At 38.8% G+C, this 27,078-nt stretch overlaps 1 protein-coding gene across 1 annotated transcript in view; it reads right to left on the reverse strand.

Moving 5' to 3' along the window:
* SYNJ1 (synaptojanin 1) overlaps nucleotides 1-27,078 on the reverse strand; it is a 71,670-nt gene that overhangs the window by 23,187 nt on the left and 21,405 nt on the right. The window contains 13 exon segments of the mRNA XM_048492366.1: nucleotides 121-199; nucleotides 2,537-2,752; nucleotides 4,249-4,334; nucleotides 4,336-4,367; nucleotides 5,230-5,398; nucleotides 7,515-7,673; nucleotides 8,526-8,718; nucleotides 10,849-10,989; nucleotides 14,530-14,614; nucleotides 14,701-14,892; nucleotides 17,032-17,197; nucleotides 21,225-21,377; nucleotides 25,511-25,592. Coding sequence (XP_048348323.1) covers nucleotides 121-199; nucleotides 2,537-2,752; nucleotides 4,249-4,334; nucleotides 4,336-4,367; nucleotides 5,230-5,398; nucleotides 7,515-7,673; nucleotides 8,526-8,718; nucleotides 10,849-10,989; nucleotides 14,530-14,614; nucleotides 14,701-14,892; nucleotides 17,032-17,197; nucleotides 21,225-21,377; nucleotides 25,511-25,592 — 1,753 coding nt within the window.

The following is a 27,078-nucleotide window of genomic DNA, read 5'->3' on the forward strand; positions in this document are numbered from 1 at the left end:
TAAGAGCAATGCACTGGAAAAGCATGCATCATAAATGGATCAAGCCAATCAAAATCATCACAACATGCTTATAAAATTACTATTTAGCAAGCTACAGGAGTTTCGTAAGTTGTACCTTACCTCAATACCATTCAGGTTCAGAACATTCAAAGCAGAGCTCCCTTCCAAAAATGTCACCCACATTTTGTCATCTACAAATCTATAGAAGACATAACAAATTACAAAACACATTTATATTTTCAGTTGAACCACATGAAGAAGAGTTTCGATTTATACACCACCTTTATCTCAAGCTTACAAACTTCTTCCCCTTCCTCTTTCTACAACAGTCACCTTGTGAGGTAGGTGGGGCCATTCATGTGGAGGAGTGGGGAATCAAACCTGGTTCTCCAGATTAGAATCTACTGCTCTTTACCAATATACCATACCAGCTCTCCAAGGTGCATAATGATATTATATCACAGCACCTGAGAAGCATAATTCAGGAACCATCCTTGCAACAGGTGCTCTAGAAGCACAAATGTTAAGCATAAAAGGCAGGAAGGCATCCTTCAATAAAGTAAAAATGTGTGCCTATACTTTTACTTTAGAAAATAAACCAGTTGCAGCAAACAGTAAACCACAGGAAGGACTATTACCATGTCATGTGTGCTCTGAGAACTAGAAAATGTTATTTCCCTTCTTCTGAGTGTATATGGCTCCTCAGTCAAGGTTGCCATTAAAATTTTATTTTCCATTTCTCTGACTTTTCCTGACTAACTTCTGTCGATTTTAAAAACCATCCCAAATTTAAAACTGCATATGTTATGCCACATTAAATATGTTTTAATAAACAGTTTATAACTACACAAGAAGTTAAATGCAAAACCATTTACTAAAGTGACAGCTTCAATATGAACTTTAAAAAATGTTGATAGTTAACGGAACATATGTGTTTTGAAAACAACCCCTAACAATTACACAAACATATTCTATAATTTGTTAATGTTTAGAGATTACATTTTTGTTCTTGTTTTAAAGGTACACTAAAATTATATATAGAAATTTCAATAAATATTATTTTAAAATAGTTTAATCGAAGTCACAATGTAAAAATTACTTATGAAATCAGAATTAAAAATCAAGTTAGAAATCAGAGTATAAATATTCTTTTCAAAAAAATTAAATAACAGTATTTTGTTTAAGTTATTTATAAACTGCCTTTCTCATTGGAAATCAAGGCAGATTATAAAGATTATAAACAACAGGATGGGACATTCAACAAATAATGAATAGGATTTGGATTAGAGAACGAATCAAAACTCAGGAGAAAAAAACAGAATTAAAGCAATTAATAAGTGTTAACATGACACATTAAAAGGTGTAAAATTACAGAGTACAAGTTCATTGTTGCTTGTATTTTTCAATTGTTGAGCCACTGGTTTTATTTGTTGCATGTAGAAGTTTAAGTTCAGTCCCTAGCTGGAGTTTTTAAACTATGACTTCTATACACTTTGTAATTGTTATTTTTATTGTCTTTTTAAATGATGTTTTATTTATACTGCAAGCCATCTGGAGTTCTGCACTGTGAAGATGGAGACTATGCCTAAAATTGTTTTTGATATTAAAGAATAAGGGATTTATACAATCAGAGATTCAGGTGGGTTTTCTCTCTAGGTAAACTGGTTATGCAGGCAAGAAAAGATAATGTCACTAAGGAATTTATAACATCGTGGAACAGGTTTTAGAGTTGTGAGAGAGAGAGAGCATATCTAATAGACCTTTTAGGTCTACCCAAATAGATGAGATGCCGGCCTACGTGAAATAAACATAGAAATGAAGAGATCAAAAATCAGAATAGAGAGGAATTTGATCAGATAATTGAAAATGTGTTTTTCTATATTTTAATGAACACCGAAATGACAATGAGATATCTATGTAACATGTATTCTATCAGAATCATATATTTGTCAAAATCATTTTTAACCTTTTATAGTGAAGAAGTTGTATGTGAAATCCTTACACAAGGATGTATTTCTCCCTTAGGAACCCACCCTTAGGAATGTTGGGAACTGGTTATCTAGATTGAAAACCAGAAAGACAGAATTCAGTTTATTGCTGCCCCTTGCATATGGGAAGAAAAGAGAAATTTCAGCTTGTGTGTAAAGAAGGATCAGACAAGCCAATTTGGTTTTAATGCTAAAGAAGAAAGAATATGTGGGAGAAATATGACTATACAGGGTATGTATGCAGGTATGATTATGAATTATGACGCATGTATTCTTTGTATCTATAAAAAGAGGAAGTCTTTGGCTGGTTGTGTGTGACTCTTATAGACACCCTGTGTTCTGCACAGTAAAAACAAATATTTCTGTTTAAAGCCCAATTCTTTGGTATTATTTCCTTCCTTGTCTTTCTAAACATAACTGAACAAGACCAGAGACAGGGTCTGGCCTGACAGTATGGAAGAAAAGTGGCTAATAAATGTCTGAAATAAATAATAATTAAGAAAACTGGTTATGCTACAATAGTACTTTTGAAATCAAGGTGGTCTAACCTTATAAGTATAACTTCACCATATGTTGCAAATTTTTGAAGAAGTTCATCAATCAAAGCATCATCAAAATAGTTCTCTTCTGATGAAGACCCTTTGATGGAGACCATTATTGTGCCGTCTGGTGGTCCCTGTACTGTAATCACTTCCTTGTAAATTTTCTGCCGCTCTTCTCCATCAACTTCAAAGATATCTATATCAACCAGTGAAACAACAGGTCTGGAAAAAACATCACCAAGAGTTAGAAAACAAATAATGCTGGCAAACACAATGCATTTTTACATGGAACACTTTGAGAAACAAGCCCTGGAAACAGCACCAAAAAAGCCCACTATTTTGGTTCCGTTATGTGAATGACACGTTCACAATTTGGAGCCACGGAGAAGAACTAAACAAGTTTCTGGACCACATTAACAATATCCACCCGAACATCCAATTTACTATGGAAAAAGAAAATGAGGGAAAGATACCATTTCTAGATGTCTTCGTCATCCGCAAACCAAACCAGCAATTGGGCCACGCAATCTACAGAAAACCTACCCACACTGATATATATCTACATAAAAAATCCAATCATCACTCAGGACAGAAAAGGAGTATAATAAAAACTTTGGTAGATCATGCAAAAAGAATCTGTGAAGCCCATCTCCTTCAAGATGAACTGAATTACCTAAACTGGGCTCTATAGGCTAATGGTTGCTCCACTACAGACACCAGAAGAGCTGCAAGACCAAGAACAAACCACAGGAAAGAAGATAAACAACCACTCAGAGGGAAAGTGTTCTTACCATACATTAGAGGAATCACTGATCGAATAGGGAAACTGATGAAGAAATATGACCGCCAAACAATCTACAGACCCACTAAGAAAATTCGACAAATGCTAATGCTTCAGTCGATAAGAGGGATCCTCTTCACCCTGTGAGTTCACCTCGTATCGCGTAGCCATGGACAAGTCTATGCGGGGACTATTCACGCAGCACCCAGGCACGAATCAAAGAACATGAAAGGCACTGCAGACTCATTCAGCCGGAAAAATCAGCAATAGCAGAACACATGATAAACCAAGCTGGGCACAGAATATAATTTGAAAACACAGAAATTCTGGACCACTCTGACAACCACTATGTCACAGAGAAGCCACTGAAATCCACAATTTCAACAGAAAAGAAGAAACCATGAAAATGAACAAAATTTGGCTACCACTATTGAAAAACACTAGACTCAAGACAATGACAAATGAACACCACCCAGACAAAGGATGTTGCCAGGCAGTAAGCAGTCAAAGGCTAGTGAACACCACCCAGACCACCACCCACCACTCTAGGTAGTAAGCAATCAGAGGGATCAAAAGGCCAGGCTACTACAATGCAGATGCCCTCACTAATTGATTGTGCTATCTTCATGTTTCCTCACATGCTAAAAGGGTGGATCCCACCCAACACATGTAAATCAAGCTTGCTAATTGCACCCTTTACCCTTGTTAACAGGCAAATGGTTCTTTCTTTCGTCTCGATGACATTCTTCCATAATAGGTATAGTACTCCACTTACTCACTACCATCAGATCCTCTGAAGATGCCAGCCACAGATGCAGGTGAAACGTCAGGAGAAAATGCTACTAGAACATGGCCATACAACCCAGAAACCACACAACACCACAATGAAGTAGTTTGTTGAGAGATTAGAAGGTATTACAACATGAAAAATTCAAACCTATGATCAGATGTTTTCAGCTCTGCCCTTCCATAATACAACAAAGTTCCAGGACTCCAGGTGTAAAGAAGTTTACCTCTATCATGCGAAAGTGCAAACCAGAAGATCCATATGATCCGCTAACAACCAATACTATCAAATTAAATGACACTGGCGAATAAGTTGCACCGATTCAGGTTGAACTCAGAAGAAGCAAAAGAAGGGAGATACTATATTCATACGTAACTTAAATAGCCGTTCCAGCGCCAAACCTAGTTGTGTAGTAGAGGTAAGAACATGTTAGGCGAACACAAGAAAGAGCTCGCTCCGCTGGATCAGACCATTAGACCATCTGAAGTCCATGAAGACCGTTACATTTGTAGTGGCCCATTCAGATTCTTCTTTGGGAGCTTGTATGCAGGATGTGAAAGCAATGGCCTTCTGCTGCTGCTGTTCCCGGGCACCTGGTCTGTGTAGCCATAGATTGACTTTTCCTACATAAATCTGTCCTTTTAAAGCTATCCAGGTTAGTGGCCATCACCAGCAAAACAGGTACCTGTTTTACTAGTTGCATCTCTTTTTTTGGAAATGGAAGTTAAGAAAGGATCATCAAGCTTAAAGCATTTTGCGTCAATACCGTACACATATCAATAACACACTAACGGGCATACGAAAAAAGTTGAATAAGTATTTTGTATTGCGGCTTGGCTTACTTAACACTTATATAGTACATTTTAAGTGTTGAAAGTGTTTTGCGGAAATTCTCAGTACTACAGATATACACAGCCACATACAAGTAGTAAAGAATTAACTGGTCATACATTTTACTGAAAATTAATACCATTTTCAGTAATACGCCGATAAACGTAAGTTCATAGTTATCAACATTACAGGCAGTCGATAAGCATTTCTGAGTATTTTTAGAAATTCTTTTATCTCCCTTATCAGAAGGAGATGGGCCACTTCATGTTAATAAAATTCAAGTTAATTTTATTCGCTGACCTGATCGGTCAAAAGGCCACTTTCTTCTCTTCCACAACACCGTAATACCCATTCGTCCCACAGGCTGGTGTGCGATTTTCTTCACCATTGGTAACAGGTCAACCCCAAATACGTCAGATTTGTAAGTTGGGGCAAAGGCTACTTTTCCTTCTAAAAAGCCTCTGAATACCTGAAAGGAAGAGAACTAGAGTTAACAGGAATGTTGCAATTTTACTGCCTCAAAAGTGAAAAATGCCTCTTGCATATCACACAGCCATCAATTTATTTACTTTATGCCCTTCCTTCCTTACATGTACCTAAAGTGGTTTACGTTGCTCTCCTCTATTTTATTCTCCAAGATTCTATTATGTCATCCTAACCACCAAACTGCACTGGCTCACAACAGGAAAAACCAGTTTAAAAGCTCCACAAACGAAGACAAACTGCCCAATTGTCTGAACATAAACATAGATAAATTGAAGTGATTTTTAGAAAAACTACAAAATCTAATTTTTCCACCAATACTAAAACCAGGGTAAATATAATAATATTATTATAAAAATAATATTAACACCAAAACAGTAAAACTGTCACAAAAATTTCCTCAATCATTACAAATTGTAGGGTCAACTTTTAAACTTGCAACTAGGCAAATTGGTGAACAAATGTTTAACCTACGTACCTGAAACAAAACATTAAATATTAAAACATTAAAAATTAAAATATTAAAACTGTATATATCCTTCAAATAAATAAAATGTTCCTGTGAAAAGCTACTAACATTTTTCTGGATCAAGATTTCTACATGTTGCTGGCGGGGGCAGGGTGGGAAGAAACAACCTCAACTACAAAATCAGTTTATACTTTTGGGAGTGTTTATACCTCACATGTTTTTGTTGGCAGAAAGAAAATTATATATCTGTACTTTGGGACACAGTTAACGAATATTTATTTATTTCTTATATTTATACATTGCCTATGCCCAAAGGGCTCAGGGCGGTACACAACAAAAATCAAGCAATATAATTTTCAAAAACAGTAATAAATAATTAAAATACAATACAATAAAAATACCCACAATATAGAACAAGAATAAAAGATGGTGACCAAAAACCATTAACCCACGGGGGCCAGTATTTGATAGATGTCAACCTGGCTGGCCTCCTGAAAAAGCCTGGCGGAATAGCTTTGTCTGACAGGCCCTGCGGAATTGATTCAGATCCTACAGGGCCCTGATCTCATGTGGGAGCTTAATCCAGCAGGTCCTGGCCGTTGTGGAAACCAGCCGGATATCCTTCGGGCCAGGGATCACCAGAAGGTTCTCCTCCGAAGAACGGAGGGCAATACGGGGAGAGAGACGGTCCCTAAGATATGTAGGTCCAATACTGCTGACAGCCTTAGAGGTCAAAACTAACACCTTGAAGATGACCCAGTACTCGATAGGCATAAGCCAACGTCCTAAAAGAAAAAAGTTGTAATGCCATTTGCCTATGAATTGTGCAAAAATATTCCACTGGGGAGAAATTTAATCCCAGAATATCAGTCAACAACTTTAAATGTACCAGAGAGGTACAGAGATCCTATAATTAGCTGCAGTGATTTTCCATTTTGTTTTACTGCACCTAAAACAAACCTCCAGATTCTGCCTTAATTTTGCTTTCACCATTGTAGCAGCTGAGGCAGAGGCGCCTGCATCCCAGTAAATCTAATGGGAATATTAAAGACCAAGAGAGACCCGATTTCAGACCAGTTTATTTCTAAGGTGACCAGATGGTCACCTTTTCGCTGAACTCGTGGGATCTGGAAGCGGCTGTGAAGAGCCCTCTTCCAAGAGTTATCATGGGGTTCTGCGGCTTGCCATTTGCCACCCTGTGACAGGGCGGCAAACGGCAAGCCCCAGAAGCCCGTGCACGCGGCCGCAGGAGCGCGCAGCCGCAGGAGCGCACAGGCTTCTGGGGCTTGCCATCTGCCGCCCTGTGACAGAGCGGCAAACGTAAAGTTCTGTGAATAGGCGCGCGCTCCCGCGTGTCGGGCGCACGGTAGGCCGCGACACTGCCTTGCACCCCCAAGGCAGTGCAGCAACCTCCCAAAAATAGGGACAATTTGTAGAACCCGCGAGACACGGGAATATCAAATTTGAACCAGCAGCGCGACGGACGCGCTTTCAAACGGGACGGCTGGTCAGCCTACTTATTTCTGAACATGTATAATTTTAGACAGTGAACTAGTCCTTATAGTAATTGAGAGATTAAGTTATAACACACAATTAGTAGTCAGCAAAAAAAGAGAAAAACCTGAGTTGTTACCTGCCCAGCATTTTTCTGATTGACAAGTTGATCTCCAGCAAGAAGGGCATCCCAATTCTGCTGCCGGATTAGTTCCTTTACTTCTTCATTAGGAAGATCTATACGATAATTAAAGTCACCACACCAGAATACATAATCATGGGAAAAGAGCAGTCTTCCCTGTGGAAAAAAACAAGAAAGTCACCAAGATCATATTTGCATCACAGCACATTTAGCAAGCCTTGTGTGCCTTTATACTAATTTTACAGTTTCTTTTCCTGCTTAATTTTTATAATCTACAAGAATAAACTAATTTGAGAAATAACGGTTTATAACTATTTAAATAAAACTATGGAAGGAAACAAAATAATTCAGAAAAAATCCTTCCATACAAAATCACAGAAAATATGATCAAATGATTACAGCAACAAAGCAAATGTTTTTATGTTGGAATAAAGGAATAGATTATAGTCAAACATTTCCCCAGAAATATTACAATGTAATATGTTACATTTTCTTCTGCAAGAAAGATATATACTCTGCTCTGTGGAAAATTAATTAATGGCCCAATCCAGAGGCTTTGGCAACAAGAGGGCTCCCAGGAGGTACGGACAGGCTGTGAAAATCTGGAAAACTCTGGCTGTCTGAAAGTCCACCATAGCCCAAAATGGACTTACCGCACCCAAAAGGAAATTGTAAGTTTAAGGGATATGCAATTCCTGCGCTGAAAGCATGGAGGACGCCAACCAAAGTCACCTCCAGCCCAACAACAGACTTTAGTCTACCCGCCCCCCCCAGGTGCACTGGCGTCCAACTTCAGGCTGGCACAGCTCTTCTGGTGGCAGGCATTTCTGGGTCAGGTGCCGCTAAGATCCATGCTGCCTGTCCACCTCCCAGTTTGCTTCACCCCACCAGCATAAGTGACGCTTCAAATGCCAATCCCCCGCCCCGCCCCGCCCTGCCCCACCCCTTGGACTGGGTTGCCCAGCACTTTTTGAAAGTATTTAGTTAGGACATCTGACTGCTCCTTACCATTGGGAAGTTTAATTTCCGACATATTTCTATGAAATCCTCATTTCTCTCTTTGACTTGGGACTGTCCTGCAGCAAAATGACTACATACAAAGCAAAGACTGGAGGTATGGAATAACATCCGAATAGCTACTGCACCCTTATTACCAGTAGCTCCTCCCATGCCAGTCTTCACTGTATCAACTGCAACATCTCTAAAATGATAAAAATGAAAATGTCAGTTGAACTTGTAAAAATTTACCAGCAAAAGACTTCAGCAGCCTCAATTATATTAGTATTTCTTTACTGAAAGTCATCTAAGAATTTAATATGGAGCCTCCAATTGCATTAGTAATTAATGGCCCACAAACAACTAGAATAAAAAGAATCGGTTCTTTTCCAATTTTCAAGAGTTATTATTGCCTAACCATTCTATGTGATCCTTACTTCATACAAGTTCCTAGGTAGCTGGTGACTTACAATTCTAAATTCTACTCTGAGTAACCATGTACACCTACTGATGCTTTGTGCTGTTTTATTGCATCCATGTGACATATGCTTTTGTAAGTGCAAACAGTTCCAGAGATTATGAAAGTTATTACATCAGCTTCACAGGAAGTATGATAACTACTATTGGCTTCATTCCTGCCAGGAGCTTTTACAGCCCTATGGAATGAGGCAATCTAAGAATATATTTTATTTGAACAAATGGTATTATAGAAACTGAACAAATCCAAAGAGATCATGGGGCTGGAAAAGAATTGTGCTATAACTAGGTTATAGGGGCAAATACCCTCTGTGTACAGTTTAATTATAACATTGAGCTAATAAAGCCATTTGAATAGACTTAATTACATGCATTAAAAATTAAATTACCCTCCAAGACATTTATGGATAGGGATTACTAGTACGCCATCCTTAGTTCAAAATTAGAGTTCTTCCTTTCAATTACTTCAGCTCTGGAACTCTTAAATATGGTAGTGTGACGGACTGCAAGGAAATATGATCTTTAAAATTGCAGTTTTGTCTAAAACAACTTACAGAGTGGGGCAGAAAGGACTAGGAACAGGGGAGGCATCTAATTGGCTGTGGCCTCCTGCACTCTGATTGTCCAAGTAAGTGATGCAGATGGGGGAGAAGGTTAACTTCCTATCAGAAAAATCTCTGAGGTTTTTTGGTTTTGAGCATTCCTGCTGCTAAGTGCTGTCTACTTTAACTGTGTATGAAACACTAAGTATCTCTGAGGGAAATAGTCACTGCTACTGTTTATCAGCCTCAGTGAGAGGCGTAGCTACCACGGGAACATGTTTTATTATATTTATTTATTATATTTATTTATTATATTTGTAGACCGCCTCACCCCCGAAGGGCTCGACGACAAATGTCCCGGGCGCCCACCATTTGATCACGTGGGGGTTTGTTTGCATTTTTTTTGATATTTTTAGTGTTTTTACTTCGTTGGCCAGCAGGAGGCACAGTTTTTAGGCCAGCGGCACCAAAATTTCAGGCTATCATCAGGTGACCCTCCTGATGATATGAGCCATGTTTGGTGAAGTTTGGAAAGCAGGTGGGACTTCTGTCCAGCTGAGCTTGCAGACCTGCAAAAAAGACTTGCTTTGGGGCAGCGGCTGCCATCACTACGCAAGCATCTTCACTGTGTAATGATAAGCTATCCGTATTGAAGGAGAACCTGTCAGGATCTTGTTGAGCATCTTCCCTATGAAACTCTGAAGAGATACTGTCTGTGAGAGTTATATATTTCACTTCAGAACTTTTAAAGTTATTGTTGATATCATACTGTTTTTCTTTGAAATAAATATTCAAAAACATTTTTATTGGTATCTATTTTTATTTTTGAAACTTACCAGTAGCTACTGCATTTCCCACCCTAGACTTATACTCGAGTCAATAAGTTTTCCCAGTTTTTTGCAGTAAAATTAGGTGCCTCGACTAATATTCGGGTTGACATACACGAATATATACGGTACATCAGGGAGAATCATTTGAATCTCACACAATTTCTTTGTGGTAGAGCTTTCAAATGTTCAGTCTTCTACTTGTAGTCTGAAGAGGCAGAATATCAAAAGACCTTTGCCACTTGACTACTGTTGAAGCACAAGTCAACAAATAGGTACAGGTAGTTCTGGAAAAGCAAAGTACTGTTGTACCAAAAGTACTATTTTTTGACATCGCATAATGTTACCAAGAAATATGAGTAGTTCCAACACAACATACTGGATAACAATAAGCTTAAAATAACATCAAAAAGTCATGCATAATTATAAACTTTAATACTTTTTTAAAAAACTTCAGAACAATTTGTTTCAGCATATCTGCGGACTGACCTGATAAATGGTGCATGCTGAGGTCTAATGAATATGAAGAGGCAGACACCCACCAATTGTTCTGCAGCCAGCAGAACATATTTGTAATCTCGTGAGATAGTCTTCTGTAATTCAGCAGCCCACAACTTTTGGTTGGTTGTACTGTCCATATGTACAAAAAATTATTTACAGTTCACAATATTAAAATGTTCAAAAATTTTGCTAATTGATTCTTAACAACATGATACAACATCAGGCGACTGTACAGAATGAAGAGAAAATGAACAAAAACAAGAATATTTGAAATGGGAAATAGGAGAAGTCTATAGGTTGAAAGACATGCGGTAGCTGTACTTGTCAACATAAATAGAATAGAACCATTGATTTTTAGAGTCAGTGTTACAATGAGGGTCTTGAACTGGAAAATATTTGTTCATATCCCTGTGGTTTCATAGCACAGTAAAAACAGCACTGTAGACTACTTTCTAAGGTAAACCTTAGGCCAATCAACAGTTTTTTAAAGAGTGTTTCAATCTTCTACTGAAAAAACTTTTGATTTCACTTTGATTGAGCCACAGAATTTTCTATTACTTAGAAAATTAAGGTTCAACTGGTGGATTATTACTATTGCCACATTTTTATACTGTAGCAGTGGCTGTCAGTCACAGAGAACTGCCACAGGTTACAAGATCCTAATGTCATGTGCTTTTCAGCTCTCTGTTCCTATACTATTTTCTACCAAAAGATAAAAGTGTGGCCAGTAATGTTGTAGCACAGGGGTCCCCAAACTTTTTAAACAGGGGGCCAGTTCACTATCCCTCAGACTGTTGGAGGGCCGGACTAAAAAAAACTATGAACAAATTCCTATGCACAAATGATTGTAAAATGTTTGATTTCACCTTTCAGCCTTTCTGTCATGGACTATTTTTAGAACAGTGACCAAAGTATGTCAAGTACAGGGTGGGCTCCAAATATTGTTGGGGAGGCTGTGAAATACCTTCCCCTGTAAAAAAAAAAAGCAGAACTTTCCCAATGAAGCATTCCATCTAACCCAGGATCAGGTATCTTCCTGGGTTCTTTCCTCCCTAGCAGCCAGCGAGTGATTCACCAGCCTGGCTGATGCCAATGGGAGTGGGGCGGAACAGAAAGCCTGAGAGCAACACATGGAGTAGCCGAGAGGGAAGGGAAGAGCAGGCGTTGCCACATGTAAGGTTTCCAACTCTGGGTCAGAAAATTCATGGAGATTTGGGGGTGCAATCTAAGAAAGGCAGGGTTTGGGGTGGGGAGCCCACCGTCCAAAGTAGTCATTTTCTCTAGGAATTGATCTCTGTCACCTGGAGGCCAGCTGTAATTCTGGGACATCTCCAGGCCTCCCCTAGAGGTAATATCCACAAATATGTCTCCTGACTGTGATCAGCAATGTTTAGAAAGCAGCAACTCCAGTCACAGAAAAAGAGCAGACCTGTGGGCATTGCCTTGTTGCATAGGCTGGTTGGGGAGAAAGGAGCCCAGGAGCCCAAGGGAGCCGATCTGGCAGATCCTGAAGGCTGCAGGTATCTCCAGGGCTCTGTTTTCCCTCCAGCAGACCCAACAGTCAAAGCCATGGAGACCAGTTCACCGCCTACCAGCCAGTCCTGCAGGGTGGAGGGTGGGGATCGCCCTGCTTGCTTTCTCTCCGGGCTAGTCTTGTTGCCAGGGGCACTGAGCAGGTGTGTGTGGGTCCTGGCCATTCACAGGTTGTGGGGGGGGCCTGAAGGCAGACGAGCGACTGCAAGCACAACAACCCAGTGGGAAACCCTCCCATGAGAGCCCTGCAGAAGCAGATGGCGAGACCCTGCCAGTTCTCTGGAAACGCTGTGGGGGCTGGGGAATCCAGGTGGATTCAGTGCCCCATGTTAAGAAGCTCAAAGAAGCAGTGCGTGGATGACTGTGTGTTTTGGGGAGCCGCGACATCTGTTGCCCCAACCTCAGAGATAGGAAAGTCTGCCCCAACTGGGGCTCAACTGAAGTCACCTGTCCCTCTCAAAAGCACGCTTTGTTCTCATTCCCCCACCTCGAGCCTCAGGGCCGTCCTGGGCATCCAGGGACAGGAAATCCACACCCGCTTTGCTTCCCTCCCCGCCGACTGAAGAGGAGTTGCCCTCTTTGCTCCCCCGAACCTGATTCCTCCTCTCCCTCGAGCCCCCACTGCATGTGAATGGAGCCATCGCCGCCATGCCTGGCGGGCCGGATAAATGCCTTCAGGGGGCCACATTTGGCCCCCGGGCCGTAGTTTGGGGACCCCTGTTGTAGCAAAAGAGAAAATTGCATGCTCCTGCAGCAGAAAATAGCTCCAAATGACTATGAACATTAAAATTCATTTTTAAGCGAAGTCTTCATTCTTTGAATGATTACACATAGTACAGTGATAAAAAAGCATTTATAGTGCTTTGAACTATTAGCAAAACTTGCCTTTTTCAAATAGCATCATTCTTTTCTGTTGAAAAAATGGCTGATGGAACGGGAACAGGTTTTTCAAACTCTGCAGAGAACTCTCCTCACCTTTAAAATGACGGACAAGCCCCTCCTCAGATGGGGAGAAAGACACCACTCTGCGTTGCTCGCAGCCTCAGGACAGCCCAGAAGACTGGGTCCTGGGTGAGCGTTAAGATCCTTGCCGTGCAGAGTGGCCTCTGTGGCCATTAGGGGGGCTTGCAGCTCTCCTTTAGCAACGAAGCTGTCGCTCTTTGCTCTATGGGTCGTTCTGCAGCAGCTGCCTTTTGACCCCCAAAAAAGAGCTTAACTGAAAAGATTCTAGAGCAGGGGTAGGGAACCTGCGGCTCTCCAGATGTTCAGGAACTACAATTCCCATCAGCCCCTACCAGCATGGCCAATTGGCCATGCTGACAGAGGCTGATGGGAATTGTAGTTCCTGAACATCTGGAGAGCCGCAGGTTCCCTACCCCTGTTCTAGAGCTTCTAACTAAGAATGAGGGCAAAGAGATTGAGGTACAGAAAATCAAATAAGAATGAGGAGGAAAGGGAGAAAACAGTGCAAGGAAAGATAAAATAGAAAGTTTGGAAAAAGCAAATGGAGCCTATGGCTAAAGTGCTCTCCCTGTTGGCCTTGATCACTAACAATGTCCTGAGGGAAGGTTTTTTTTAACTTTTTATTTTTAAGTTTGAATGGGAATGGGGGAGCAGAACACCTTAGGTACTAGGGCCCAAGCAAAGGATACTATAGCAAAGAAGGTCCAGGATGGATAGCCAATTCTACTTTTATCTTTCTGAGGAAAAAGGTATTGTATATTGCACTGCAATTATTTCATCTCATTGATTTACTGTTGTAAAGTGGGAAGTGATTGTGGCAACACTATTTTGGTTTTAGAACTAGTCTTATGAAGGCTACAGTGTGGCAATATGACTCCTCTTTTTTGCATCTCCCTTTTTACAAGAATGCAAATTGCTCTTATTTAAAGAACTTGGCATGTTTTTGCATGTGTTGCTGTTAATAAGAAAAGCTCTACTGAGCATGCAGAGCTAGCTAGCCTAGCTCTCTCTAAATGGAGGCAGGGCCTTATCAGAGATCATGTATCAGCCATTCAAGAATGAGATTCTGGATTGTTTAGTATAGCAAAAAAATTACATATTTTAACAACCCCACTCAGATTTTAAACAAAAAGTGATTCAACTGTTTTGTGTTTATTTGGCAATCTTACTTACCTTGCACTCACAATATTTCCTGCATTTAGCTCTACCATTTCTTCAAATCCAATAGCAAAGATATCAATAGGCTTGCTCCTTCGATCTAAAGTTAAACATAACATTCTAATAATGGCTATAAGAACATCAGAATTTTCAGAAAATACAAACTGAACAGATGATCATTCTCACCTTGGAATTCACTGATGCCAGCTAGCTTTGGTGCATCTAGAAGCCAGTCAGTGAGTGTCTGATTTCTAAAGGCAATGCTTCGAAATTGCTTTCCGCCATTGACATTCCATGTTCCAACACAAACTCGGATTTTTTTTGGTTTTGAATACTTATAAAAATTCTCACACATGCTTTTCAGTATCTTTGCAGATGCTATAAAATATTGAATACAAATATTCCTTAAACTAGAATCCGTGAAACGAGTCATGTTTGCAAAAGCACTAAGCTTCAGCGATTACTGAACAGAATGCATGCAAACATGCAAATGTGAAGTTCCTTAATAATCCATGAAAGAGATTTCTTTACTCCCATTTATAACTATCTAAACAGCATTTCATGCAGTGCACAACTATGATAATATTGCCTTTGTCAACTAAAGCAACTACACAAGTAACAGCCAGCACTCACATCTGCTCTAATTATATTTTTAAATATAATCCTACTATAATACAATATAAACAGCAATTATAAACAATTAACAAAAGCCAGAAGACAGTTATTGCGGAGTCATTTTCTCCTAAGCATTTAGAAAAGACATGTTAAAACTCAACCAAAAAGGAGAGCCTGGGCAAAGGAGAGGTTTCTGTTGTTCCCAGTCTCTGCCTTTCCCAATGTCTTTTAAGTTTAAAATTTTAAAAAATCAAATATTGAACCCCCCAAAAGATAATACTAATTAGGAGTCTATATAATTTATGGTTTTATATGGAACACTGACGTAAAGATTTTTCAGGATAATTATGGAATATCTACCAATATGATAAAAGGAAGATTTTTCATTTTACAGTTAATTGTTGCAGGTTTATTTGTTGTGCAATGAAAGAGTTCACTTTTGGTAGTTAAGAGACTCCCAACAGTCTTGGAATCATTTTGGCAGCATTTTGTGTGCCATGACTCCAGTGAAAATCCTTCCCTCTTTTCTGCAACTCTTACAACTGTGCTGGAAGGAAGTGACCGTGGAACACACAAAAGAAAAAGTCAAACCTATTTCCAAACAACCTTTTGTTGCCCCTTCCTTCTCAATCTATTGCCAGGTTCAGGAAGATGAGAAACAGAAACAGTCACATTTTAACAATGGAAAGACTCCCTCATTCTCTTACTTGCTCTGCTGTCACTCCTTTTCATACCATAAAGGGCAGAAGAGCCTGATTTGCCAGTAGGCAACTTTGTGGTGTGCAGGCTTATGCATGCCTGCTTACACAAGTGCACATATATGAGACAAAGGATACAGAGCAGGTATTTCATTCTGGAATGGATGGGGGTATCTAACAGAAATCTGTCATAAGAAAATATAAGTTCAGGTACTTATGGATATTATACTATACCTGATTGTAATGCCTGCTCTGAAACTATGAATGCAGTAAGGAAAAAATAAAGAATTAGTTAAATAATTTCATTACCAAGCTACAGTGAAACTTTAAAGACACTATTTCTACAATACAACTTCCAACAATTGGATCATGTTGCTGCAAAAATCACAATTCTTATTCCTAAGATCTAAGAATTTTCCCAATTCTAATTATCAGAATTTTTTCAAAATACCACATATTGGCTTTTTAACACCAGATGTTAATGAAAGAGTTCCACAAGTGTTAACTCTGTTTTGCAGTCACCACTCAGACCCCCCAAGCCAAAGAATACTCTAGATACTGAAGAGTTAAGGCACAAACAAGCCATTTTGTGAACTTATCTACAAGTCCATGAAGAAAGCCCTCAAATTGATACTACATATATGAAATTTCATTTTGTAGAGACAGATTCTGTTTTTAAGTTATTTAATAATACATTCACAAACTAGTATATCTAGGTTTGATGAACCCAGTTTTCCCTCTAAAAATTGAACATGATAACAACAATTCCTTTGGCATAATGAACTCCTCCAGAGAATTTACCCAATGGTATTAGTAAAACATAGCAGCTATTTCTAAGCATATTGCTATAATGGTGTCATTAATACTCTGAAGAGCTAATTGAACACACAGAACGTGTAAGGTTGGATCCAAAGAACGACAGTGGAAGGAAAACATATGCACCACTTCCCCACTAATGCTTATACAAGCACTGTGCTCAAGTCCATCAAGGGAGCTTCAGTAAACTTGTACAAGAACAAAATGTTGATTCTGTTTCACTTTTCTTGCGCAACATTGTTCAAGCACCAAGTATAAAACAGGATTTCTGTGACTGAAGACCTCTTTGTCAAGAGAAAAGGCACCCTTGGATCCAACCCATAACTTATTAGTAAGTAGTAGCTTGTTCCCATATAGATGAAGAACCGAGAAGAAAAAAACCACATACCACGTAAACTGCTGGTAGTTAAGAGTGCCCGTGCTTTGTCTGCTAAATCACTATTTAAGGTGTTCCCCAACAACAAAACGTCAATAGCTTCCTGCTTTGAGCTATCAAAAAAGTTATTTTGAATTGTTCTTGTCACAGAACGTGCACCATCCTTCAGCTTCCCAGCCTGTGAGGAAGGAATATTCATATATATTTTAGAGAGTTACTGACGGAACGCTGCCAATCATAGATACTCTATTCGAAATCAAGTTTTACATTTGAGGTCTATCACTTGTTAGGTAGCTTTTATTCAGTATTAAAATAACTTTAACCTTACTAATAAGTCTGTCAAGGCTGTGGACATTTTGTGTAGGATTAGAAAGTAGATCCATTACAAGGCAACCCCCCCCCCCACATTGCTGAGAACAGGAAAAGGGACAGCAATCACAGTGCTGTCATGCGACAGACTACTTTTATTCAAAGCAGTGAAGCACAAACAAGAACTTCCGACACAATTATACACGTTACTTAGAAGCACATGCTTAATAACAGCACCAATCCTTTTAAATGCAGCACTTTTGAAAAGTATGCTAATTTCATGTACATACAAACATCGTTTCACATATACCAATTATCACTGTCTACATGCATATGGAGAAAACAGGGTTGCATAAAAATGTGCTGACTATACACATAAATCTCTCTGTACACACACATACACACCCATCCTAGCAGGTCACTTTGTAGTTTATATTGAAGCTTCAATACATTCAATGGTGTTGTGACAGATATGCATGATAGCATTATTCTTTAATCACTGGAGAGACATTTATAACTTGCATGACAATATTTTACATACATATGCACCTGTGGCTGGATATGTATATGTGCAAGCTTATGGAATGGAAACTGTGGCTTCAAATGTACAAGCCCAACTTGGTAACATGCAACTCTTTCACTATTCCCCTTGATCTAAAAGGACTGAACGTAATTTTTAGATTCCAGGATTCATGTTCAAAGAAGATTTTAGCCTACTTAATTGAACACAGATTGAAAAGTCCACAGATTATGTACCAAACACTTGCCATCAATCACAGTATCTGTGAATTATAAACAACAAATATGACATTACTGCAATTTTCCAACCAATAAGGCTCTCAGCACTGACAAAACTGCCACCCCATTTTCTGTTATCATAAGTCCATTCAATTCAGTTGACTTGAACTTTTTGAAGACTAAAATAATCATACCTTTGAATATGCAAGATTGTGAACTGTTTTAATAAATGTATTGTTCACTACAAGAATTAGTATTTATAAAACACTCTAAGGGGCTTAAAAAGTTTCAGATACATTTTCTGTGGTCCTTATGACCCTGGAAGGATAGATCAATATCATTCCATATTCATATCTAAGTGCTGCTTGTGTCAAAAACCATTATTGCCTGCACTGGTAAACATCGATCTTTGTATGCCCTTGCCATACCTGCCTTGCAAAATACCTGTCTCACACCCTTTCTAAAGAGATTAAAAGAAAACATTGCTTCTGCATTGGAAAGCATTCCCATCTCCAGCCCTGAACTATTTGAACTGTGAAGGCAAAGGACTTGTTAATATATTTGCCCAAGTGTTCCTGCCAGTACTGTATTACCTTAAAGTTCTTCCTTTGACTAACCTTTCTCTAAAGACCCCCTTATTTATTGTGATTTAATGAGCTACCTCCCCCCTTTTGGGCACTCCCAGCTTAGCCACTTAAGTCAAGTGCTCAACCCATTAGACTAATATACCAATACTTGTTTTATGTCTCTCTCTTGTATTTCCCCGGAAAGGCAAGACTCTGCTTTGTCCAGGAAGATTAAGCTCTCATAGCATGTTCAGAAGGCCCAACCTTCCCTATAAAATAACCCCTTGACTAATGCTCAGGGCCCAATATTTCTGAGCCTGCTTTTGGATTCAGCTACTGCTGGGTGCCACCTGCTTTCTACCATGCTTCCTTGGAGTCCAATGCAGGTCACTGAACTCTGTTTCATGGACCCAAAGCCACTTCAGGATCAAGTACAGTATTACCCCAAAGAATTCCCCCAATTCCTCGCTATCCCCAAACTATTCTCTCAACATTGCTTCTATCCTAGGACTGCGTATATGTTCTGCTGCTTTATTGTACACTTGTATTTTTATTATTTTCCTTTAATAAAATGATTAAACTTACTTCTCTCTCCTGAGGATTTCTTGCAAAAACTGACTTCGTTATACATGGGCAACAAAGATGTGAAGTTTGCTCAACCTTTTGCTAAGCCAAGAGTCTGCTCTCGTCAATTCTCTACTCTACAAGGGATGGACTCGCACCATTTCAGGTAATGCAGGCAATAGCGGTTTTGACACAAGTGGAACTTAAATATGATTCTCTGACGTGAACAGAGAATCCAAAAGGTAGGAAGACATCAGGAACTAGGATCCAGCAGAGCATTCAATTTAAAGAAGATCCAGGAGGATATGGTGGATTTATCCACATATCTAGTTGGTCCTTTATCTTGAAAGGGGTATAGAGAGTTCCAAATATTTAATCTGGAAGTTCTACCTCATAAACACTGGCCTCACTCAGCCTATTATGCTAAATTAGATCTCTTATAGATTCAGTAGCTTCCAATGGGAGTCTGGATTCCAGACACTGTCTTCAATGAAAAAAAAACCTCCATGCAGCTAGTTGCACACACTTTGGGTTTGCAGTTAGTTAACAGCAAACAGCTATGTTATATGATATCTATGACAGCAAATGAAGTTTCAAACACAGTTTAGTTTGAAAGATGGCATGGGAATCTGTTCAAATTCAGAAAATTCAACTGTGCATGCACAAATGTTTGAGCTTGATTAAAGTAATTAAACTATTATCCCAAGCAAATGATTTCAGAAGAAAGCATAAATTTTGCTTATATAAAAGTGATGCGTTCAGTAAAAGAGAACTATCCTTTGCAGGCATTCAGAAAGTTATTAAAATTCAAGCTTTTTTTCAGCTTAAATTTTCAACCATTCTGGCGAAAAATAAGTTTTAATATACACATACAGAACATTTGACAGTATTCAAGAATTACACTCACCAATTACATATCGGGCAAATAATTGAAACGGATCAAGAGGAAAGCAAAAGAAAGATTAGTCAAGATGGAGTCGTTGAAAAATCTGAAGCATCAATTGTTAAAATGTACATTTCAGGCGGATTATGATGTGCAATGTACTCAGGAATATTAATTGCACAGTTTGAATCAGATACCCCTGTGGTACTATCAGATGACAATAAGCACTGAAAATGTTTACAAAATTGCAACTTTGCAAAGCCAGAACATTTATTCTGCCATCAAATTTACAAAGAATATTAGGAAAGTTGATGAAGACATTTATATTAATGTTGGCAACTTGCTAAAGCAAGACATGGTGCCTACACAGAAACAAGCAGAATAAAATATTCAAACCAGTGGAAGATCAGCTGGTTCTGAGGCAGTGGCATTATTTTTCTCCAGATAGCAAAGTTAATGCTGGCATCAATGAAACTCTCTTCCCCATTTAACCAATTTAAAATCTGTAACCCATTTTAGAATTTTTATGCAGTCCTAGATCCTAAACATTAGAATGGTAGGTTTCTACAAGGCCAGAGGCAAAGTTTTAGAAATAGACAGCACTGTGTCCTCAGAACACACAGATGCTATCCAAACAAAATAAACTCAAAGTAGAACTTCTGACCTGTTTGACTATCTTATCAATGGCATTATGTACTACTGCCTAAATAGCTTGGTGAGTGCAAAAGGATTTTTGTAATCAACAAGTGAAATACAGCTCTGAAATAATAATTAGAAAGGACTACTGGGCAATACAAACGAGTGTAGTAGATTGTAACTGCTTGACGCTGCAAAGAGCAATTTTGACAAGACATGGCGGAACAAATTAAATGGGGATTTTTTAAGCTGAACTTTGGACAAACCGGTAAAGTTTCTCTGGTTGGAAACAGAGCAAGAGAAGTTGGACACATCTACTAATTTGAGATATGCAGATAAAGTCCAACTCACCCCTCAGCAGGTAACATTATAGCCAGGAAGATGTGAAAAACTCAGACAGAAACAGTTAAAGAAATTTGTTAAACACAAAATAGAAGGAAATATACAAGTCATCCCGACTTTACAAAAGTTGCCATGTGACAGTAATTTAATATTTAAATATGATTTACCTTTGCTTTTCCTTCAAGAGCTCCAGTTCCAGCATATATTTTACTGACTGAGTCACCATTAACAGACCACATGGAACGAAAAACTTCCTGGAACCTAGTAACCAACTGTGGTTTTTCAGCTAATCCTAAAACCTCCAGTTGTTTTGTTAGCATCTGCAATTGCAGAAGAAAGAAAAGCAGATATAAAATTTAAAAACTTTTTAGAAGACTAATTTTTTTTCATTACTCTGGTTAACAGGATGTTGCTGTCTGTACTATTTTTACTATTTTCTTTACTATTTATATAATGCCATCATCCCTCTCACTCATCTCTGAAAAGTCTAGTCATATACTTTGCTGCTCACCAGTAGCAGACCTTAGTATGGTGTGCTGGACTTTCCTGTCATAGCCAGTACCACACTTACACAGTATCCGTGCTGTTGTTTACTGGAGAAAAATCCCTCATGAGAAGGTACACAAGAACCAACTTCAAAGAGGGAACAGAAGGATGGAGTGTAACATCCACAGCACTGGAAGATAGATCATGAAAAATCAGTATATGAAGCTGCCTTATACTACAAGGCCAGCAATCCATTTAATTCAATATTAAATATTATATTGGCAGTAGCGCTCAGTCTCAGAAAGTGTTAGGCAGAGAACATTCTTTCCCAACATCTGATGGCAAAGATTCTTGAACTGGACATGCCAGAGATTACATGTGGCACTTTTGCATACAAAGCACACACATGGTCAATGAGCCTATCTTCCATGGGTTCAACAGCAAAGTCAAGGATGTAAAATTACTGTCTGGTTCAGGCAAATGGGATATTTTGGGAAGCAGCCGTTTTTTCTAGATTTGGCAGCTACGAGTCAATGAAATGGATAACCTTGGATGCTTATATTCTGTTACTGGTAATGTCAAAGATAAACAGAACAGGCTGCTTCCAGAGTTAAATACTGATTGAAGATATTTACAGAATAATAATACTAGGTCGGAGATCCAAACCCGATGGAAGTTTATTTATTGACAAATGTCTGATAATAATTCACTTATCTGCTGACTAGGCCTTTTTGATATTCTTTTTAGTCACCCTAGTGATTCAGTCGTTAGGTTTTTACTCAAATATAAGGACTCCACCATTTCATATGCAGTGTTGACATTTTGCTACATCGCCAGCAGAATATGGAGATCTTTGGTATCATGTGAAATTGCTTGTTAACTGCTTGTTAACGTAACTGCTGTGCTTGTATTTCAGTGTTTTGTGCTGGTCTATGATTGTATTTATTAAAGTTCCGATCATAAATCTCCAATCCTCCAAAAACACACTTCCAAGTTTTTAGTTTTTTGTGAGCTGGGGATAGGGCCTACACCACTGACAGTCACCACCTGAGGATGCCTAAAGATTATGTCATCTAAAACTCAGTATTTGGCTAATAAATTCCGAACACAAACTACATGGCTCAATCAGGTGTTCCCTGAAAAAAAATAGGATAATACCTGCAGAAGTTAAAACCAACATCTCAACAATGATTAAAATCTCAATTTTGAAAAAGTTAATCTTTGTCTCAACGGTGCAAAGTATTAATTTTCTAAATATTCATAATACTATTTTGCCATGAAAATAGAAGCTTGAGCCTACAAAAAAACAAAACCCCAGATAATTAAAAAGGTCAGACTGACTCTCATTTCATTTGACAGCTTTCTAACATGACATGATGGTTGGAAATAGAATACTGAAGTAGCAGAGTAAAGTTTGGACACCCCTCCCCACCACAACTGTGGAAATGCTGTCAGAAGAAACTGAAATGGATAAAGCAAAGAAAGAAAATCAGAGAGACAACTGTGAGTTGGCTAAAGTGCCTTGGATAGCAGGCTTTCCCCATTTATCTTTGTGGATCTGATGTGGCGTAAATCTGCCACCTTGCAGTAGTGCCTCTACCTGGCTTCATGACTGTCTGCTTTTTGCAAGTCTGTTTGCAACCTAGGCAAGTTTTGAAAAGTGAAAGTCCGGTTCCGGCGATGAGCGTAAGCCAGCGTGTTTTCCTTACTCCTCTGTGTTTTTGCCCACTTTATCTACTTATGTGCCTCAAGAGACTGGGATATTACAGTCTGAGACATATGCTAAGAAATACAGCTAATTAGTGGAATCCAAACTATGAGAAGGAGTTTCTCCCTTTGCTCCGGCTAACTTAGTGGTATTATCTGTTATTGTGCTGGGCTGATACTGCCACTGCTGCTGAGGATATAAAAAATATCAGCTTAGCCGGTAACTCAAGGACAAAGATAAAAGATGTAAATATACCCGAACTGACTGAAAAGAGAATTATATTAAACATTCTTGGCAAGAGCTTGGAAAACACCATAATGTGGAGGCTTTAAAAGAAGGGGAGACGGCGGATGATAGCCAATGATAACAACAGTAAAAGAGGGAAAAATAGAAGCTGATTGCTCACCAGCTAATAAACAGACAAGAAATATCCCAGGACTATTTTATAGCAGGGGACACATCTACAAAAACGGGATACTGTACTGAAAGGTGCCAACCTCAAATGGATTTTACAGTACTAGAAGATAGCCCGAAATTCTTACTCCTCAAGAAGAAAACAACGGACAAGTGGCAATTAACAAACAGGCAACCTGCACCGACATCTGCACCTGTGTCTGAAGACTAACAAAGGATTCAGGAGAGCGGCTCTTAAACAATTATGTGGAACTAACAGCTAAAGCGATATCTCTAATATTTGAGTCTGTAAGAAATATGCAGTCAGCACTAACCTCTACTTACATCAAGAGGAAATGAGAGTTAAGTCTACAAGGGGCTGAAGCAATTGGAAGTGTTTAAAGAACTATTGCCCATGAATTTCGCAGCAATCATTTACTCTCAACCACTGAAGGACAAGGACAAGAACAAAGCAAGCTAACCATGCAAACTGCTTATCTGCACAGAATCTTGTCCTACAAAAGAATAAAATCTGTTTGTTAATAGCCTACCCATATAGAGGTATATTGCGGCTATCATGGTCAAATAGAGAGAGATTATTAAACACCTTGAAGCTTATATTCTGAATTTGAAATTAGAATTGGAGTAGACTTAGCCACTTATGAGTTGCTTCCCTCGACAGGAAAATGCACTGGAGAAAATACTACTTTCACATTTAAAGCATAAAATTCCATTTGCAATTATTAAAAAGAAGAAGAAAGATCTGAAAATCTATGAAATATTTGTCACAAAGGGTGTTCAACAACACATCAATAAGCATCCCCTGTTTAAACCAGCCTATCCAGATAAGGGGAAACCCTTGCTGATTCAGTTGGATGAGAGAAAGCTGATATGCAACATCAACTAACCCAGATTATTGGGAAAATTCAGTGAGAGAGACTGACCTATTACAAATCCTTCAAGGACCTCCCAAAAGAACAGAACAGGGAAAAGAAATCACCAACCAGTTAAAGGGGCACTGAGAGGACATATTACAGGATTCTATAAGAGACTAATATACCAATCAGGAAGCCGGAAGCCCCTAACAAAACCTTCATGCACCGTTAGATGTCACCTAAGGTAGAACAATCTTTCTGAAATGCAAAGAATGTCATGGGAAGTAAGTTCACCTGGAGTGCCGATTGAAGGAGAATAACTGCTTGTTGATTATGAAGTAGACCTGAAATCCCATAACTTTATTCAAAATGAACCTTGGCAATAATAAAGAGGGAAAAGACTTGGGCACAGGGCTCCAAAGAGCTTAAACATTCCACCTACCTGCCTTACAGGAAGCCATCACAAGTACTAGATGACGCTAACGCAGATGCAACCCTCAAGATGCCCTATCCCACATAAGCTTCAGCAACAACAGGCCCAGACAACTTGTGCAGAAAGCTTGGCTGCATCTGGAATGTGTCTAACCCGGAGAAATGGACAAAATTGACCACCTAAATTGACAATCAATTACAATTACACCATGGAATATTGCAGGGTGGACTACCAAGGCCCAAGATGCTAATGTTATCAGTTTTCTTAACCAATCTGACATTTTGTTTTTACAGGAGACATGGATGACTGATACCTTCGACATTCCTAATTTTTGAAGTAGCAGAGTAAAGTTTGGACACCCCTCCCCTCCACAACTGTGGAAATGCTGTCAGAAGAAACTACATTTGTACTTCAGGTACTCTGGTGAAGTGCATCATGATAGACTGGAAGGTTAAACTGATTGGTCAAAAATTTTTTTTTAATGCTTCATACATCATTCAAGGTTACAAGCAGGAACATGTCCACATAGTTTCCAGAGCAATACCATTATATTCCTACCTCTAGGCCAATGAATGCTTGCACACTGTTTGTTCTATCCAGGCAGTCCAAACAGTTTGTTCTGATAGTACCATTTTGATACCTGTACAACAGAATAAAGAGGAAAACTGGAAACCTTGCATGCATAACACCTAAACATAGTTTTCAGTCAAGGTACTAAACAGAAATATTATGAGAAATATTCAAATAGGTTATATTCAAATAGGTTATATAGACAAGTGAATGGAAAATGTATACTGAGAAAAGACCCAAGAAAAATCCCTCATTTACATGTCAAAGACTGAAAACTTTATCAGACCACTGTATTAATTTTTCTCATGAGTAAAGCAAACTCTTACAACAAAGACTATTACCATGTATGGAATAAGAAATGTCTAATTTTCAAGCTGAATTCAGAAAAGATGAGATACTAGAGATCATATCACAAATTTACATTGGTTACTGGAGCATAAAAGAGAATTTCAGATGAAAATCAGCTTGTGGTTCATAGATTACAACAAAAATTTTGATTGTGAGGATCATGAAAAGCTATGGCTGGTTTTAAAGGAAACGGATGTGTCACAACATCTTACTGTTTTGATGCACAACCTGTATTCTGGACAAGAGGCTACTGTTAGGACAGAACATGGAGAAACAGAATGGTTTCCAATTACTACTGACGAAAGTGAAAGTGCCAAAGCTGGCCTGAAGAAAATAAAAGTATTGACTGCTGAGGAATTACCCAACTTTAAGGTTGACAATGCAGAAATTTTAATTGTTAAAGTTTTTCGACTTTTTGGCTTCATGATCAACCAAAAGAAGATGGCAACCAAGAAATCAGAAGATAACTGAGACTGAAAAGGGAAGCCATGAAGGAGCTCGAAAAGATTCTTCAGTATAAGGATGTTTCACTGGCAACCAAGATCAAATTAATTCATGCCACAACATTCCCTGTTACTATGAATGTATGTGAAAATTGGACAATTTATTTATTTCTGTAATTTATACCCCACCCTATACCATAGTCCAGGGGTAGGGAACCTGCGGCTCTCCAGATGTTCAGGAACTACAATTCCCATCAGCCCCTACCAGCATGGCCAATTGGCCATGCTGACAGAAACTGATGAGGAATTAATGTGGACCCTTCTACCACTAATCTCAGAATACCATGTTGGGCTAACAAATAGGGATGAAACCCCATTAAAACATACAAAGTTTATTAATACTGCTACTGTGGTTTAAGGGATTTTAATGTTAATGTGATATATGTTTTTTATATTCTGTATTATACTTTGTATATTTTGTATTTTATTGTTGTATTGTTGCTACTGTACACCACCCAGAGCCCTTTGGGGGATTGGGCGGTCTATGAAATCTAATAAATAATAATAATAAAAATTTAAAATCAGAATAAAAACATAGATAAAACAATACATAAAGTCCATTAAAACTGCATTAAAAATCCCCTCCCTACCACCCTGGGGCTGGCATCAATAGAGGAGGGTCAGGAGGGAGGGGTTTCTAACTCCCCTAAAAGGCCTGGGTAAGCAGCAAGGTTTTCTCCAGGCTTCTGAAACGGAAGAAAGCTG

This window comes from Sphaerodactylus townsendi, linkage group LG04, assembly GCF_021028975.2.
Source record: "Sphaerodactylus townsendi isolate TG3544 linkage group LG04, MPM_Stown_v2.3, whole genome shotgun sequence".
In the NCBI taxonomy this organism is placed as follows: Eukaryota; Metazoa; Chordata; class Lepidosauria; order Squamata; family Sphaerodactylidae; genus Sphaerodactylus; species Sphaerodactylus townsendi.